The following is a 13,579-nucleotide window of genomic DNA, read 5'->3' on the forward strand; positions in this document are numbered from 1 at the left end:
AGCGTGACCAACCTTGGCCTCAATTTCAACATTTTGTTTTTCTATTCGAATCGGAAAACAGCGGAGAACGTAATGAAATGCGGCTTACCAGAGGAAGCCTCACCTGAAGGGACTGTGCTTCTGTCACACACCCCGTCCTTCAGCAGCTTGTCCCGGATCTCCCAGCTGAACATGCCGGGGTTGTCCCGCTTGTACTCCTCTATTCGCTTCTCCACATCCGGCGTGGCGACCTGCTGCAGGTGGCACACACACACGGACACAATGTTACACACTGCAGCTGACACGTTTACTGGGGGGGGGAGAAGACCTACTCAAACAGCATTAAATACAAAATAATGAAATAGCCTACACTAATTGAACATCTTATTTAGGCCTATACTAATAGCCTACATCTAATGTATTATTATTGTTATTGTTATTAGGGTCTAATCCTCCGGTTCTTCGCTCTTACCCTGGGCTTGCTGCCTCCTATCGCCCCGGGCCGGATGGAGCCGGTCTCCTGGTAGCGGCACAGGATCTTGGAGACGCAGCCGTGAGAGACCCGCAGCTGGCGGGAGATGACGCAGGGCCGGATCCCGTGGTGGGCCATCTCCACTATCTTGTGTCGGATGTGGTTGGGCAGCGGCCGGCCGTTAATGAAGACCCCTCCGAGCTGGTTGACCCGCCCCTGGCCCAGAGGAGTGGACACTGCGGGCGACACAGGCTCACTCAGCATGGAGCTTTCACATGGAGTCATGACACATGTTATAGGAAAACATTCCTGTTTCCTCTGGCCTAATTCAGATTAAAAAAAAAAAAAAAATGGGGGCCTAAACATAAACATAGGCCTACTATTATTCTAGGCCTCAGTACTAATTCACGTAAATAATGTCTGGATTGTAGAAACAAATAAAAAATCTTAATGTTAATAATGAAAAATGCCGTTAACAGATTGACATTAAGGGATGTCACTTCACAGTGCCAACCGACCCTAGAGGAGGTTGGATTTAAGACTCATTTTCAATTTGTTGACAAAATGGTCATTAATAAATAAAGTGCATCCTTTAATATTTCATATTATATTTCGTCTTTAATATTTAACCTAGTAAGCTAATTATTTGTAACATCTTATTACAATTTTAGCAGTGCGAAAAAAGTCTAATCTAGGCTACTTAGTTCAAATGCCAGTCCTTCACGGCAAAAAAAAAAAAAAGTTGCAGCAGCCTTCTGAATGAATACATTAATAAATGAATCCCTTTTTTGTCATTGCATGTTCACATACAATGACATTTTCCCGTCTCTTATTAAAAAAACAAAACTGTTCCCAAACACACACTTACTCACACAGACAAAAAAACTGTTAAAAAAAGGTGAAAAGGTAGGACTGTAGTCACGTCCTGGCTATAGTCAAGGTAACGAATTTCATGTCTACCCTAGCATATTTTTTTTTTTCTTTTTTTAAATTGAGCTCTCCAGTTTTCAGTCTCCTCCCAAAATGTCCTCTCCGCCGGTGGAAAAGGCCCGTCCCGCGGCTCCTACCTTCCAGAGGGAATCCAGTGCGGGGATAGTTCTGTCCGGGAGCAGGGCGCATCATCCGCGGTACCGTTCCTGGCAAAGACGACATTGTAGCATTTAAAAATAATTAAAAATAAAAAAAAATAAAAATAAAAAAAATATTACAAATGGAAAACAGAAGCCAAAAAAAAAAAAAAAAAGAAAAAAGAGACGGGACACGTTTTAGATGTCCAGTTCAAGTGCAGACTGGACTTGTTGGTCACAAGTGTTTGAAGGTGGAGATGTGTGACGGCTCCAGTGTGTGGCGGAGGAACAACGGGGCTCGTGGACCAGGTGGAGGAAATTCGGCGGCAAAGCGCAGCGATGTGTGTGGAGCGGCAGGGAATCCTTTCACTGTTAATGTGCTCACAACATGGAAGTGCTGTCTCTAACATGAGAGCTTATTTAACCGGTGTAAAGGCTGGGCTACTTTGACGGTCTCCCGGACAAGTCTGGACCAGGCGGGCTCGCCAGGGGAGGGGAGGGGAGGGAAGAGGGGGGGGCGAGCACCGATAGGTTCTTGGTGCTTTTTCCAAAGAGAAAAGCTCCAACAAGTTTCAGCAGCCAATGGGAACGAAAGGATATAGATGCATGCACGCGCACGCACGCACGCACACACATACATTACGTTAAATCAAGTCTTCAGATTAGCCTTCCACCTACAATAGTCTCACATATTATCCACTGCTGGGCTGGTTTTATTGTTTTACTTGCTTTTAACATGCGTGTTTTATGTGGCTTTGAGTACCATGTAAAGCGCTATATAAATAACATGTATTATTATTATTATTATTATTATTATAGGCTTATATAAATATAGTATATACAAATACACATAGGCTAAATAGCCTTTTTCGAAGAGCAAATAAAACAAATGAAAGAAAAGCGAAATACAGTATGCAGTAACTGGCAAACTGTAAAAAGTGGGAATGAAATATGAAGCTCTATGGGGCATGAAAATACAGAGCTAAAAATATGTAATGTAATGTAAAGAAGGTCAGAAATCTGTGTGTCGAATTATGGCGTTAACACAATATCGCAAGAGTGAAATAATTAAACAGTGGGAATGCATTCTATAGATACTGCCACCATCTCCGCATACTTTTCAAGAAATAAATCATAGACAGATTTTGACTCGCAGTTGACCAGGTGTGATTATGATATCCATCACAGATGTGACAGTAAAGGACAGTGGTCTGTATAGTAAAGAGGCAAACATTATCTATAAGGACACCAAGTTAACGCACTACTGTTTACGCAGCATAGCTTTCTTTTTGTCTTTTTAATTTGTATATTGATATACATGTATAGAAATGCAGCATTAAATGTGTAGGCCATACAAAAATATACAAATAACATTCACTTAGTTGAAGGTGTGATTACAGATGTAGGATTACAAGACACACTGTAGACTATGGAGGATATTTTTAGTCATAATTCAAATTAAAAGTCCAAATAAAAATGAAAATATTATGATTTTACTATGTTACTAGGAATGATCAGGCCATAATTAAACTCAATGCGAAAAAGGAAATTGAAAAAAGGTGGGCCATGTTGTAGTGTTTGCGTATACCCTATATAGTGGACTCAAACTATCCCACAGTGCATCGTGAAAAGTAGCGGACAATGATGGTCACTAACCGAGCACCACTGCCATCAAGCACAGCACAATGCTGAAGGGAAAATGGGAGGAGGAAGAGCAGCGCAACTGCAACCTCAGTGTGCAATACTGAGATGGATGTTCACGCTGTAAATAAAAATATAAAGGAGGAAAGGTGGATATTGAATGGCGTGGTATTTCCACGGAGCTCTGAAAGCCGTTTATAAAGAGTATTATCCATTTAGTATTTTCGTTGGAAGTTGGTTTTTCCTTACGACGGTAGGAAAACAAAGAAAATAATATAGTAGTCACAACACAACAGCCATTTGGTATTCATTCATTTGGGAAAATACGCTCAGTATAATATGTATTTATCATAAAAATGCACGTGGCTTTACAGGTATGGAACTTTAAAAAAAAAACTCCTCCTAGAGGACTCAATAGATCCTTCTCAAACTGGGTCAGCAAACGGGGAATTTGTATGTTTCACCATGACGCAGGAAGCTGTTGTTACATGACTTTACATAGTCCAATTAACCCCCCCCCCCCCGAATTTCTCATGCTTGATAAGAGTCTGACATCTACAGGCCAATGTTAACTCATAGTCATAACGCCACCTGCTGGCAACGGTAAGTCAGCTTTATATGACAAAGATCATCCGATTTACATGACATGGTGTGGTCTACACTTAATACAGAGCAACATAATGCATGTTGCATGGTGTCTAACGACACGTAGTGGACACAGGAAGTGACCCAAAATTTGCCATACATCATCTCCAGCGCCTTTGCTCAGTGCAGTGTTCATCGCTGCTGGCAGCTTTAATTAGGGCCCGAGCACCGGCGACATCGGTGTCCCTCTGGTCCCAGTGGGAGAGGGCAGTGTGGCGGGCTGATTTGGGATTGTCCGTACAGTAGTCCTTGGGACAATATCATCAATGTGTTTGCCGATGCGACGAAAGACGACGTCCGTGTCCGTGTCTGTACTGTTGTCCCTGACCACCCCGCCACTATGTAGCACTGAAGCAGTGATATAGGGCCGAGTCTGATGGTCCGTGTCATTGTTATGTCTTGTTTGAGTTTCTCCCTATAGGCGGGGCGAAGCAGAACTGCCTAATATACTTCCTACAGTGCTTCCCAAACCTCCCACATTCTGGAGTCTTTCGGACACATTCAATACCAACAAAAGTAGCGTGGGGCAAGCTTGTATGTGAGGGCAAGCAATTGAGAGTTGCATATTTTTTATGTGTTTAGGATGACGGTCCTTTTGGGGGGCCGTGGAAGTGGAGTTCGGCCAGAAAAAGTGAGCATCATGCGGCGATGACAGTTAAGTTTAGGAAACAGTTTGTGGTTTGAATTAAAACACTCCCCCTGTGATCAGCTCAGTTGGTAGAGCAGGCGCACATACATAGACGTAGCGGCCGCTTTTTTGACTCCGACCTGCAGCCATTTGCTGCATGTCATTTGTATATATATATATATATATATATTAGGGCTGTCAATTGATAAAAAAAATGTATCTAATTAATTACATACTCTGTGATTAATTAATCTAAATTAATCACATACATGTTTGCCAGGTGCCTTAACCGTTACTTTTTAAGTTAAAAAAAAGGGGGAAAAAACCACGAGTCTGTAGGTTACCAGTTTCATTGAACGCACCGTCTGTGTTTTTCCGACAACGGCAGCTGCACATTGTTACATCCCGGTGTTGAATCCTCTCTTTACACTGTTTAGCGTTAGCTGTCAGCATTGTAACCGTGTTTAATCCAGCTACTAGCTAGCGGTATGCTAACGTTAGCTGCTGTTGAGTGTAGTGTTAACTAGCGTCATGTGCAGCGATGTTTCTGTTGCCTGTAACGTCTGTTTCAGAGCATCAGAGAGAAGCGCAGGCATATCAGTGGCACCAGAATGAGGCACCGAAATCCATGTTGCTATTTGGTCTTGTAGATACAGGTCATAAAGGCACCTGTGCCGTATTAGCACCGGATTTCCGTACCCAACCCTTCAGGAAGAAGATTTTTGTAAGTAAATGTTCCAATTAATGATCCAGGCAGCACATTCTCGTCTCCCTCCTTCATTTTACAGTCGAATAGTGGCTAGAACGGCTCCGGGGGAAAGTTCAATATGGAATGGATTAATCTGCGTTATTTTTTTTTAACGCGTTCATTTCGATTAATTAATCTGAGAAAAAATAACGCGTTAAAAAAAAATAACGCGTTATTTTGACAGCACTAACATATATATATATATATATATATATATATATATATATATATATATATTTGTGTGTTTTATGCTTGTATACATATATATTTACTATATAGTATTGAAGTTTTCCAGTTTCTAAACTGTGAGGATTTTTCTGCATTGAGTGCTTTTACTACTTAAAGTACATTTTCCTGATGATACTTACATACTTTTACTTAAGTAACATTTTCAATGCAGGACTTTTAGTTACGTAACAGAGTATTTGTAGTACTTTTACTGAAGACTGGAGTAAAGGACTTGAGCACTTCTTCCACCACTGCTAGTAATCACTTTTGAGTTGCGTTAACATGGCCTCAGGTACTCTAACAAAGCAGCAGAGCAGAATGGCGGCTGAAAGGCCCTGATGGGTTTGTGTTCCGTCTGTCCAGCATGTCCTCTGCTGACATGCACTGTGCTGCAGCCTCCATATCATGTGATAGGCTGGTTGCTTGTTTTTGTATTAATCAGTTACATCAAATGCGCCTTCACCAATGCTGAAAAGAAAAGAGTCTGTGTGAGCCATATGAAAGTACCAGCCCTCATTTACCACGCAGTGGGTCAATTGGTTTCACTTAATCGTTCTTGGTGACCAAGCCATGAAAAGAGATGCGTCTGATGCCCCACAATGCCCCAGTTCACCAAGCAGCAAAAGTCAGGCCTGCCTGCTCCAGACAACACGGGTTTCACCTCCTTTTGAGAATTTTTTTTTCTTCTTCTAAAACAATAACAAGAAATGCAATTGAAATATACTAGTTTTCTGTTGAATCCGTAACCTTCCTCTAATCAAGGCCTCGAGAGTAACGATCCACTTTAGTTTTGGATATTCCCAAATGACATATGTTTGCAGTACAAACACTGTAAAATTGGAGCTACAACCTCTTGTAGCCTTCTTAACAAGGAAGACTGTAACAAGTCTTCCTTGTTTCCATTTATCCAAATGTACTTGACAGGATGTTCCATACCAAGACAAAATGATGCAGCTAAATTGGCGCTGTGCTTTAGCCTCTGCATCTGAAAGCATGGAGGTCTCACTAAACAAGTGAAACCCAAATGTTAGCTTAAACGCTAATCCAATTTCAAATGAAGGGAATTATTTCCATACAATTTCAACATCATTTTTGCACTGGCTGTTTTGGCCACCATAGCCAAACCTCAGTAATTAAGATTATAGAGTTTAGAGTTGGCATTTGATACAGAGATAAGTGTGTATAAACTGTCGGTTTGCAGGGGCTTTGGCTTTCAGAGTTCCCAAGCAGTGTGCCCTAATGTGTGGCTGACATATCGGTTGAAACTTCAAATGCTCTGAGTTTGCATCTAGCGTCTCCATGTGGGTCAGAACTCACACATGAGCACCACAGATAACATCCCATCGGGCCCTGCAGGCCCCCAGCAACATGAATACACAGAGACGATGGCACCGGATCAGTCTACCGGCAAACACTGAGGTTAGGGGGAATGGAGAAGACATTAGGTGAGTAGTAAATACTGTATGTTCCAAGCCGTTTATACATCAGCAACCCTTTTGTGCAGTAACTATTTAGAATTACTGAAGAGAAAAGATACAAATCAGTTATACTGTGGCCAGTGAGAAATACAAGAATGAAGTCAAAGATTTCCAAAAGTTAAAGCGAGCACTGGAAACATAGCTAATTTCTTATGGTCGGGTATTTTTTACTGTTTGCTGGCGTGCTACGGCTCTGTCGAAAGCATTGCTAACTTGTTTTTTTCACAGGCGATTACAGTGAGAACAAGACGGGCTCACAGGCCAGCAGAGCATGGGACCTTCATGAGGCTGAGAGCCACCTCCGGGATCAATGTTGCCATTTTGTTGATCGAGCAGCACAGATCCACCATGCAAGATGCATTTCGTTTGCTGAATAACTGTCTGAAGTGCCTATTCATTGAGTAATTTTTCACAGGAGTAAAAGTGGATAGCATGATGATGCTGAGCGGTTAAAAAAAACCATCTCCAGTCTGCACGAGATCCATTTGCTAAATTTGGTACAATGTTTGTAGTATATGAATTATATGGCTAAACGTTTTCCCTTTCTTTGTGACAAAGTTGGTCTGCACCACTGATGATGGAGCTAGGCTTTTCTTTCTGAACTGAACATTATTTATAATAATAATAATAATAATAATAATAATAATAATAATAATACTAATAATAATAATAGCCACCCTCGGTAATCCCGGTTCCATCCTTTTCTCGGCCAACAGATGTGCTTCACAAAGCTGAGCAAAGTTACTTCAGCAGCTTGTCAAAATTGAAGTCTAGTCATTAAACTGATTTTCACATTATCCAAATTAGCAAACAATCCATCATGGCGGATGTTTATGGTCCAAGAGGCTTTTTGTAGAGCACATTGAGCTGGACTTGTGTGACAAATTTCAAGTCAATCAGACTGATTGTGTGACGGGCGGGGCCTTTCAAAGTTTACACTTTTTTGGCCTTAAATTATAACGGTACCATCTGGCCAAATGGCATCACATTTTATGGGAAGCATTAGCACATCGCCATCAGTTATGGTGACAACTTTCATGTCTGTAGCTCGTTCCAGCCCCCAGTAACTGGAGAAAAGACATCATTTAGCATATAAGGCTAAATAGGCCACGCCCACATGCACCGATCAATATGACACTTTAGATCCTGGTTACTACTCGCCCCCAGACCATGTGTACCAATTTTGGTGAAATTTCGTCCATCGGGTTTTGCTGGACATACTTGTGGTATTTTTGCCACCCCCTATGGGTTAAACTCAAAATCGTTGCGTAGGCCTGTTCCTCGAGATGGACTGAAGATTGAAATATTACAAAATAATGATGATTGGACAAACCCTCTATTCCCTGCTAAGCCCCGCCTGTAACGGAGTTCTTTGATTGATGGCGGCCATGTTTTTTGACCGATCTTGCTCGTTTATAGTAGAAAATAGACGAAAAATAATAATAACAAACCGGCACAAAATCAATAGGGCTCTGTCCCCTAAAAATAATATTATATACATATAATATATAATATAGTAATAATAATGATGCAAAAACTGATGCTAACGGCTAATACAGAGCGGTAAGGGGGAAAAAGCCAACACAATAAACGGGATAACAAAACAGGCTAATAAGATGCAAAGACAAACTACACAGCTTCAAATAGTCTCATCTATTGAGACAAAGTGAGGTCAATTACCTCTGTCTCTCTTTTGATTTTTGATTTTATCTTAGCTTTGAGCTATAGTTATCGGGCCTTGGCTGTATGCGGCTAACAAAGTTAGCTCAATTTGAATGTTAAGTTGACACAAGCCAGTGTTTTTTTAAAGCATCTTAAAATGTGTCTGTCTGTGACAACAAGTCCTGTTTATTCACAGTTAGGTGAATCATGACCACAGCAACTCTTGACAGAGAAATCTCCTAAATGTGTTGGTGTACTTCAGAATCACATTTTCACAATAAAGAGAAAAATAATCAGTAGATGACAAAAAAGAAGGATAATAAAACCAGATCTGTAAATTGGAAAAGTGTCAATCCCAACATAGTTTAGGATATTGTGAACAAATGAAATATAAACAACTAAACGTGGCAATTACAACATTTTCATTTAAACAGTAAAATCCGTCCAATTTGTTGAATCATAAACATAAATTGTATACAGTTGAATTATTTAGTCAACTCAGTTTGCTGGACATGTCATACAATATAATATCTAATCTGCTCATTTTAAAGTTGTAATGTGTTTAAGGGGAGGGACTACAGGCAGTTTTTTTTTTTCTTCAATTTTGAGGTTTTGGGCTATTTTGCTTCCATAACATGTCTTCTTTCAGACTATTGGAAAAAAACATCCAAAATAGAGCTGGCTATCAGGAGTCAGGAGATGGCCAGAGAAAGATCAAGAAGGATATCAGAGGATGAGAGCAGGCTGTCCACCAATCACAGGAGCTCCTCCTGGGGCCAGACCAGGGGTTACAGTGGGCCGGAACCATCCAGAACAGCGTTCCCACACCTTCCATTAATAAGTAAATTAATGTAATTGGCAGTTTCAGTGTTATATATCAGTGTTTCCTGTTCGTTTGAAATAACGTCAAATATCCATTCCAGTGTTTCCCCTCCTTATTCTCAGCAGACACCGCCCCGAGTCCATGAACAAGGCAACTGTCTGTGGTGAGTTCACATGTCTGTTAAAATAGCAGGACAGTCGAGTGTCTGTTATCTCATCTGGTAAATTCAGTTAAACAGGTGAAGATCACGATGTCGCGGCCTACCGGTAGTGATCGCCACGGTAACGTGCTGCAGATCCAGTGTTTTAGGCTGAGCTGGACAGAGAGTATTCAGATAAAACAGATCGCTGATGCAGCTCTGCTCTCATTGTTCTCTGTGAAGTTAGCTGGAAGTAAACGTAGCCCCGGTGTGCTTTTATGTGGAGCTACTGCGTCGGACTCCGTTTATCCATTCAATTGTATTTAGAGGTTATATCAGAATAGGTTTACATGGTTTAATTTTCAAAAAACACCATATTTTTGTTGTACTGCACATTGCTGCAGCTCCTCCTTTCACCCTGTGTGTTGAGCTCTCTGTTTTAGCTACAGAGTGAGACCTCTCACTTCTGTTCCATCTTTGTTGGGAGTCGCACATGCGCAGTAGCTAGGTAAGGACTACTAGCCAGTCAGAAGCAGAGTATGAGGGCGTGCCACGCTAGCAGCTAGGCGAGCGTTATAACGTGCGTTACAAAGTGACGCACGGTCATCACGGAAGTAAAGGCTGGACTACAATAGAGCTGTTTGTAGCAGTTTGTGAACAGTGTTTTCTGCTGGAGATGGTAAGTCCCTTTGGGGTGGACTTTGGGCTTTTTCACTTTGTAAACCTATAACATGCACAAAAAGATATATAACACAATAAAGGAAAGGGAAAAGGCCAAAAAAGCATAATATGAGCACTTTAAATGGAGCTTAGCGCCCCCTCCAATTCACTGATTCAAACTGAGATGCAATCAAAAGTGCTAAATAAGCTAGGAAGTGGACCTTGAGTTGAGATGCTGTTAAGACAGTTGTCTCCTTTTCCAGTAGCTACACAGATTTGTGTTAAATCTAGCAAAGCATCTACTGTATCAAAGCATCAAATCATATTATTTTCTTATATATCAACCAAAATTGACAAGAGAGCTTATTGTGAGTGAGTGCCGTGAAAAAGCTTGTCATGTAACTGATCCAAGTCATCACAGTGTATTCTCATCCCCAAATCTTCCTTTGTGTGTGTGAATGGGGTTCTTTGTATAGACGCGAAGGGGAAGAGGGGAGCATGGAGACCAATGAAAGCCTACTTATTGAGGACATTTGGTCTTCTCTTGTCGCTGAAACTTGATTGAACATGCACGACAGGGCTGACAACACGCACCAGAATGTGCCTGAAGAAATGGACGTTGGCTGACGTTCAATGAGTCAGCTTGCTGTAAGTTTATCACTAGAGATGTTAAAGACAGCTACACTGCACTACACATCATCTTAACAAGCAACAAGGTAAGGTGGCATGTCTTTTCTTGTTTTGCCTTGCAGGCTGAATGGGACAGCACTTTCACTCCGACCGCTATTCTGTAATAAGCCACTCAAAGTGGGTTTAAAGTGTCAGAATTTTATAATCTTGCTAGTATTCTTAGAATGACGATAATTAAAGGGCCTTTAAACTATTGAAGAATTATAATTATCCCTGGACGCGTTCTGGGCGGTGCCATATTGTTATTTATATCTTAAAAATATCATAGAAACTATCAAACCATTTGGGCGAAGGCATTTTAACCATGCACACTAGAGCTGTGATCAGGCCCAACAGCAGCTTTGGGCCCCAGCTCGATTGAAAACTCCAATTAAAACTGATAAAAATAAAGAAAAGTGTGGTAAGAGGCATTTGTGACACGATCCCTGACATGCGCCTCTCGAGTGTCCAGCCCAGTCATATGCCATGTTAAATAGAGATATTATAACATTTCTTCGTATTAATGAGAGGCGGGAGCCTGAGGACTGTTCTAGGCAACTGCTGGCAATGACATGAATCGTCAACAGCAGCGAAAAATCACTGAGACGATAGTCAAATATGGATATTCTGAATAGATATCAAGAAGATGGAGGTACACAGCCCACACATTATTCATGACATTAAACAGACTACGAGGTCTGCATTTAAAAACTAAAACTACATTTGTGTGAACCTAGTCTCACTTTGCCAGACCTTCGTCCAAAGCACGCTTGGAGGAGAGTCTGGCTACTCCACACAGCATTCGGGGATGGGAGGAAAACGGCATTTCTTTAAACCAATCACAACTGTCTTGGGAGGTGCTAAGCACCGGAGAAAAGCAGCGGTGCCGCGAAGGAACTTGTTTTGGTGGAACGTGCGTACGTTCAAAAGTTGTTTTTGTCGTGCGAGAGAAAACTCAGATCGGGTAGTCTAGCTATCTAGTCTGGATTTAAATCTGCAGAGATCTGAGGAGCAGTTAACCGTAGTCAGGGACGCCGTATAGGGGGGGAAAGTTAGGACAATTCCAAGGGCCCATGACTTACAGGGGCCCCAAAAAATAGGTAAAAACTATTAAACCATCATCATTCAGTATATATATTTCAAATATAATAATCAGATTAATGATCTCTTTGTTTTTGGCAGTAAAAGTTAAATATCCCCATTGGCCAAAAAGTAAACATCCATATTGACCGACCACCCCCCTGTATCTGCATGAAATGGTTTGGTCCTGCCTTAGCGCACTCAGTGACGGTGTTTAGTTGCAGTCAGTAGATGCGCCAGAACTACAGTGACCACAATGTTGCCAAGTAACGTTAAATCAAAATCTGGCTTTCAAAAAAGGAAAGAGAGAAAAGAGAGAGAGGAAAGACAAAGGAAAGGGTGTCAAACTGTAACCCAGTTTTTCACCAAGAAAGGTGGGTAGCCTATAGTCTGAGAGTGGTATTAACCTGTTGGCTTAATGTCCATAAACTAAGCTAGCTAGCTACAGACTAGTGTTAGCCTACATTTAATCACCATTTAATCAGTTCAGGGAAACGTTTAGCAAGATATTCATATTAAATCATTGTCCCTGCCCTTTTTAGGCAACGGAGCAATCCCGGAAGTGGACCGTCAAGGATATAGACGAGTGTGACCCTGACCTAAGAAATTACAGCCCGGCCCAAAATCTGTGGGTCGGGTCAGGCAGAGAATCAGAGCTCTAGTCTAGAGATCTTCAACAGGGTGTCCGGGTCCCCTAGAGGGTCCTCAGAGTTACTCCAGGGGGCCACCAAATTACTGTTCATTTTAAATCTTAACATGAATCCAACATATTATTAATATTATTAGCAAATATAAATCAGCTTCACAATGTGTGACATACACTGAATATAGGCTTACTGGCCCATAGGTAAGGTAGTCACTAAGCTCCACAGATATAGTTCATCCTAAGGATTCACTGTGCCACATGTATGTTTTACATTAAAACATGATATAAAATCATGCCTACAAATATTTTCATAGTTTCTTAGTATTCTATGCAAAAAAAAAAAAGGAATGTAGGCCCTGCATTTATCTCTTCTTTCCAGATCCTTCCTCCGTTGTCCGGTGGGCTGAGGCACCCCTTCACCTTTGTATCGCTGACATATCTCTACTATTCACTGTTAATAATCAGCTGACATATACACTGCATACAGTAACTTAACCTACTTTGGATGTCTCGTGAGCTAAGCCGGGTGTCACTGTCACTGTGTCACGAGCCATAGCATTAAGAGTTTGTTGTAGCAACCAACATAATAATAATTTAGATTAATACAGCGCATTTCATGAAACCAACGGACGCTTTACACAAGTACAGGGGGACAAGGGAAAAGAAAACAGTGGCGGTAGAAACTAGCAGTGAAAAAATGTCTAAATGGCAACATAATTGGGAGATAATTGAAGCAATTAAGAGTTGGTTGGTCTAGTGGGAGGGGCTTAACACATATAAGCCTCTGGCCACTTAAGCATGGGGGCTCAGTCTGAGGGTGGCTACAATCCCTGCGTTTGTTTAACCACTTTTTTGTAAATAAAAGCACCTTCAACGTTCCGCAACTCAAGCCATCGTGTTAGCAACTTTTTTTGCTCAGATTCCCAACGCTCTCTTTAACACCAACACAAACACGGACTGAAAGGAATCAAACGTCCACGCTAAATGGAAGGGGACGTAATTTAACGTAGGCTT

General features: G+C 41.3%; 1 protein-coding gene across 2 annotated transcripts in view; it reads right to left on the bottom strand.

The window, feature by feature from the left end:
* The window catches only part of LOC144520390 (paired box protein Pax-7-like), an 84,580-nt gene extending 82,977 nt beyond the window's left edge, over window positions 1-1,603 (bottom strand). Inside the window, exons 1-3 of one of the 2 annotated variants that reach the window (XM_078254075.1) lie at window positions 1,519-1,603; window positions 452-687; window positions 104-233 (exon numbers count right to left, since the gene is read on the bottom strand). In XM_078254075.1, the coding sequence (XP_078110201.1) occupies window positions 104-233; window positions 452-687; window positions 1,519-1,603 (451 nt within the window). Of the gene's footprint in view, window positions 1-88; window positions 234-451; window positions 688-1,518 lie in introns of both variants that reach the window. The other variant, XM_078254074.1, reaches the window with a different exon arrangement.
* Between the last annotated feature and the right edge of the window lie 11,976 nt (window positions 1,604-13,579).

The sequence above is a fragment of the Sander vitreus genome, chromosome 7 (assembly GCF_031162955.1).
Source record: "Sander vitreus isolate 19-12246 chromosome 7, sanVit1, whole genome shotgun sequence".
NCBI lineage: Eukaryota > Metazoa > Chordata > Actinopteri > Perciformes > Percidae > Sander > Sander vitreus.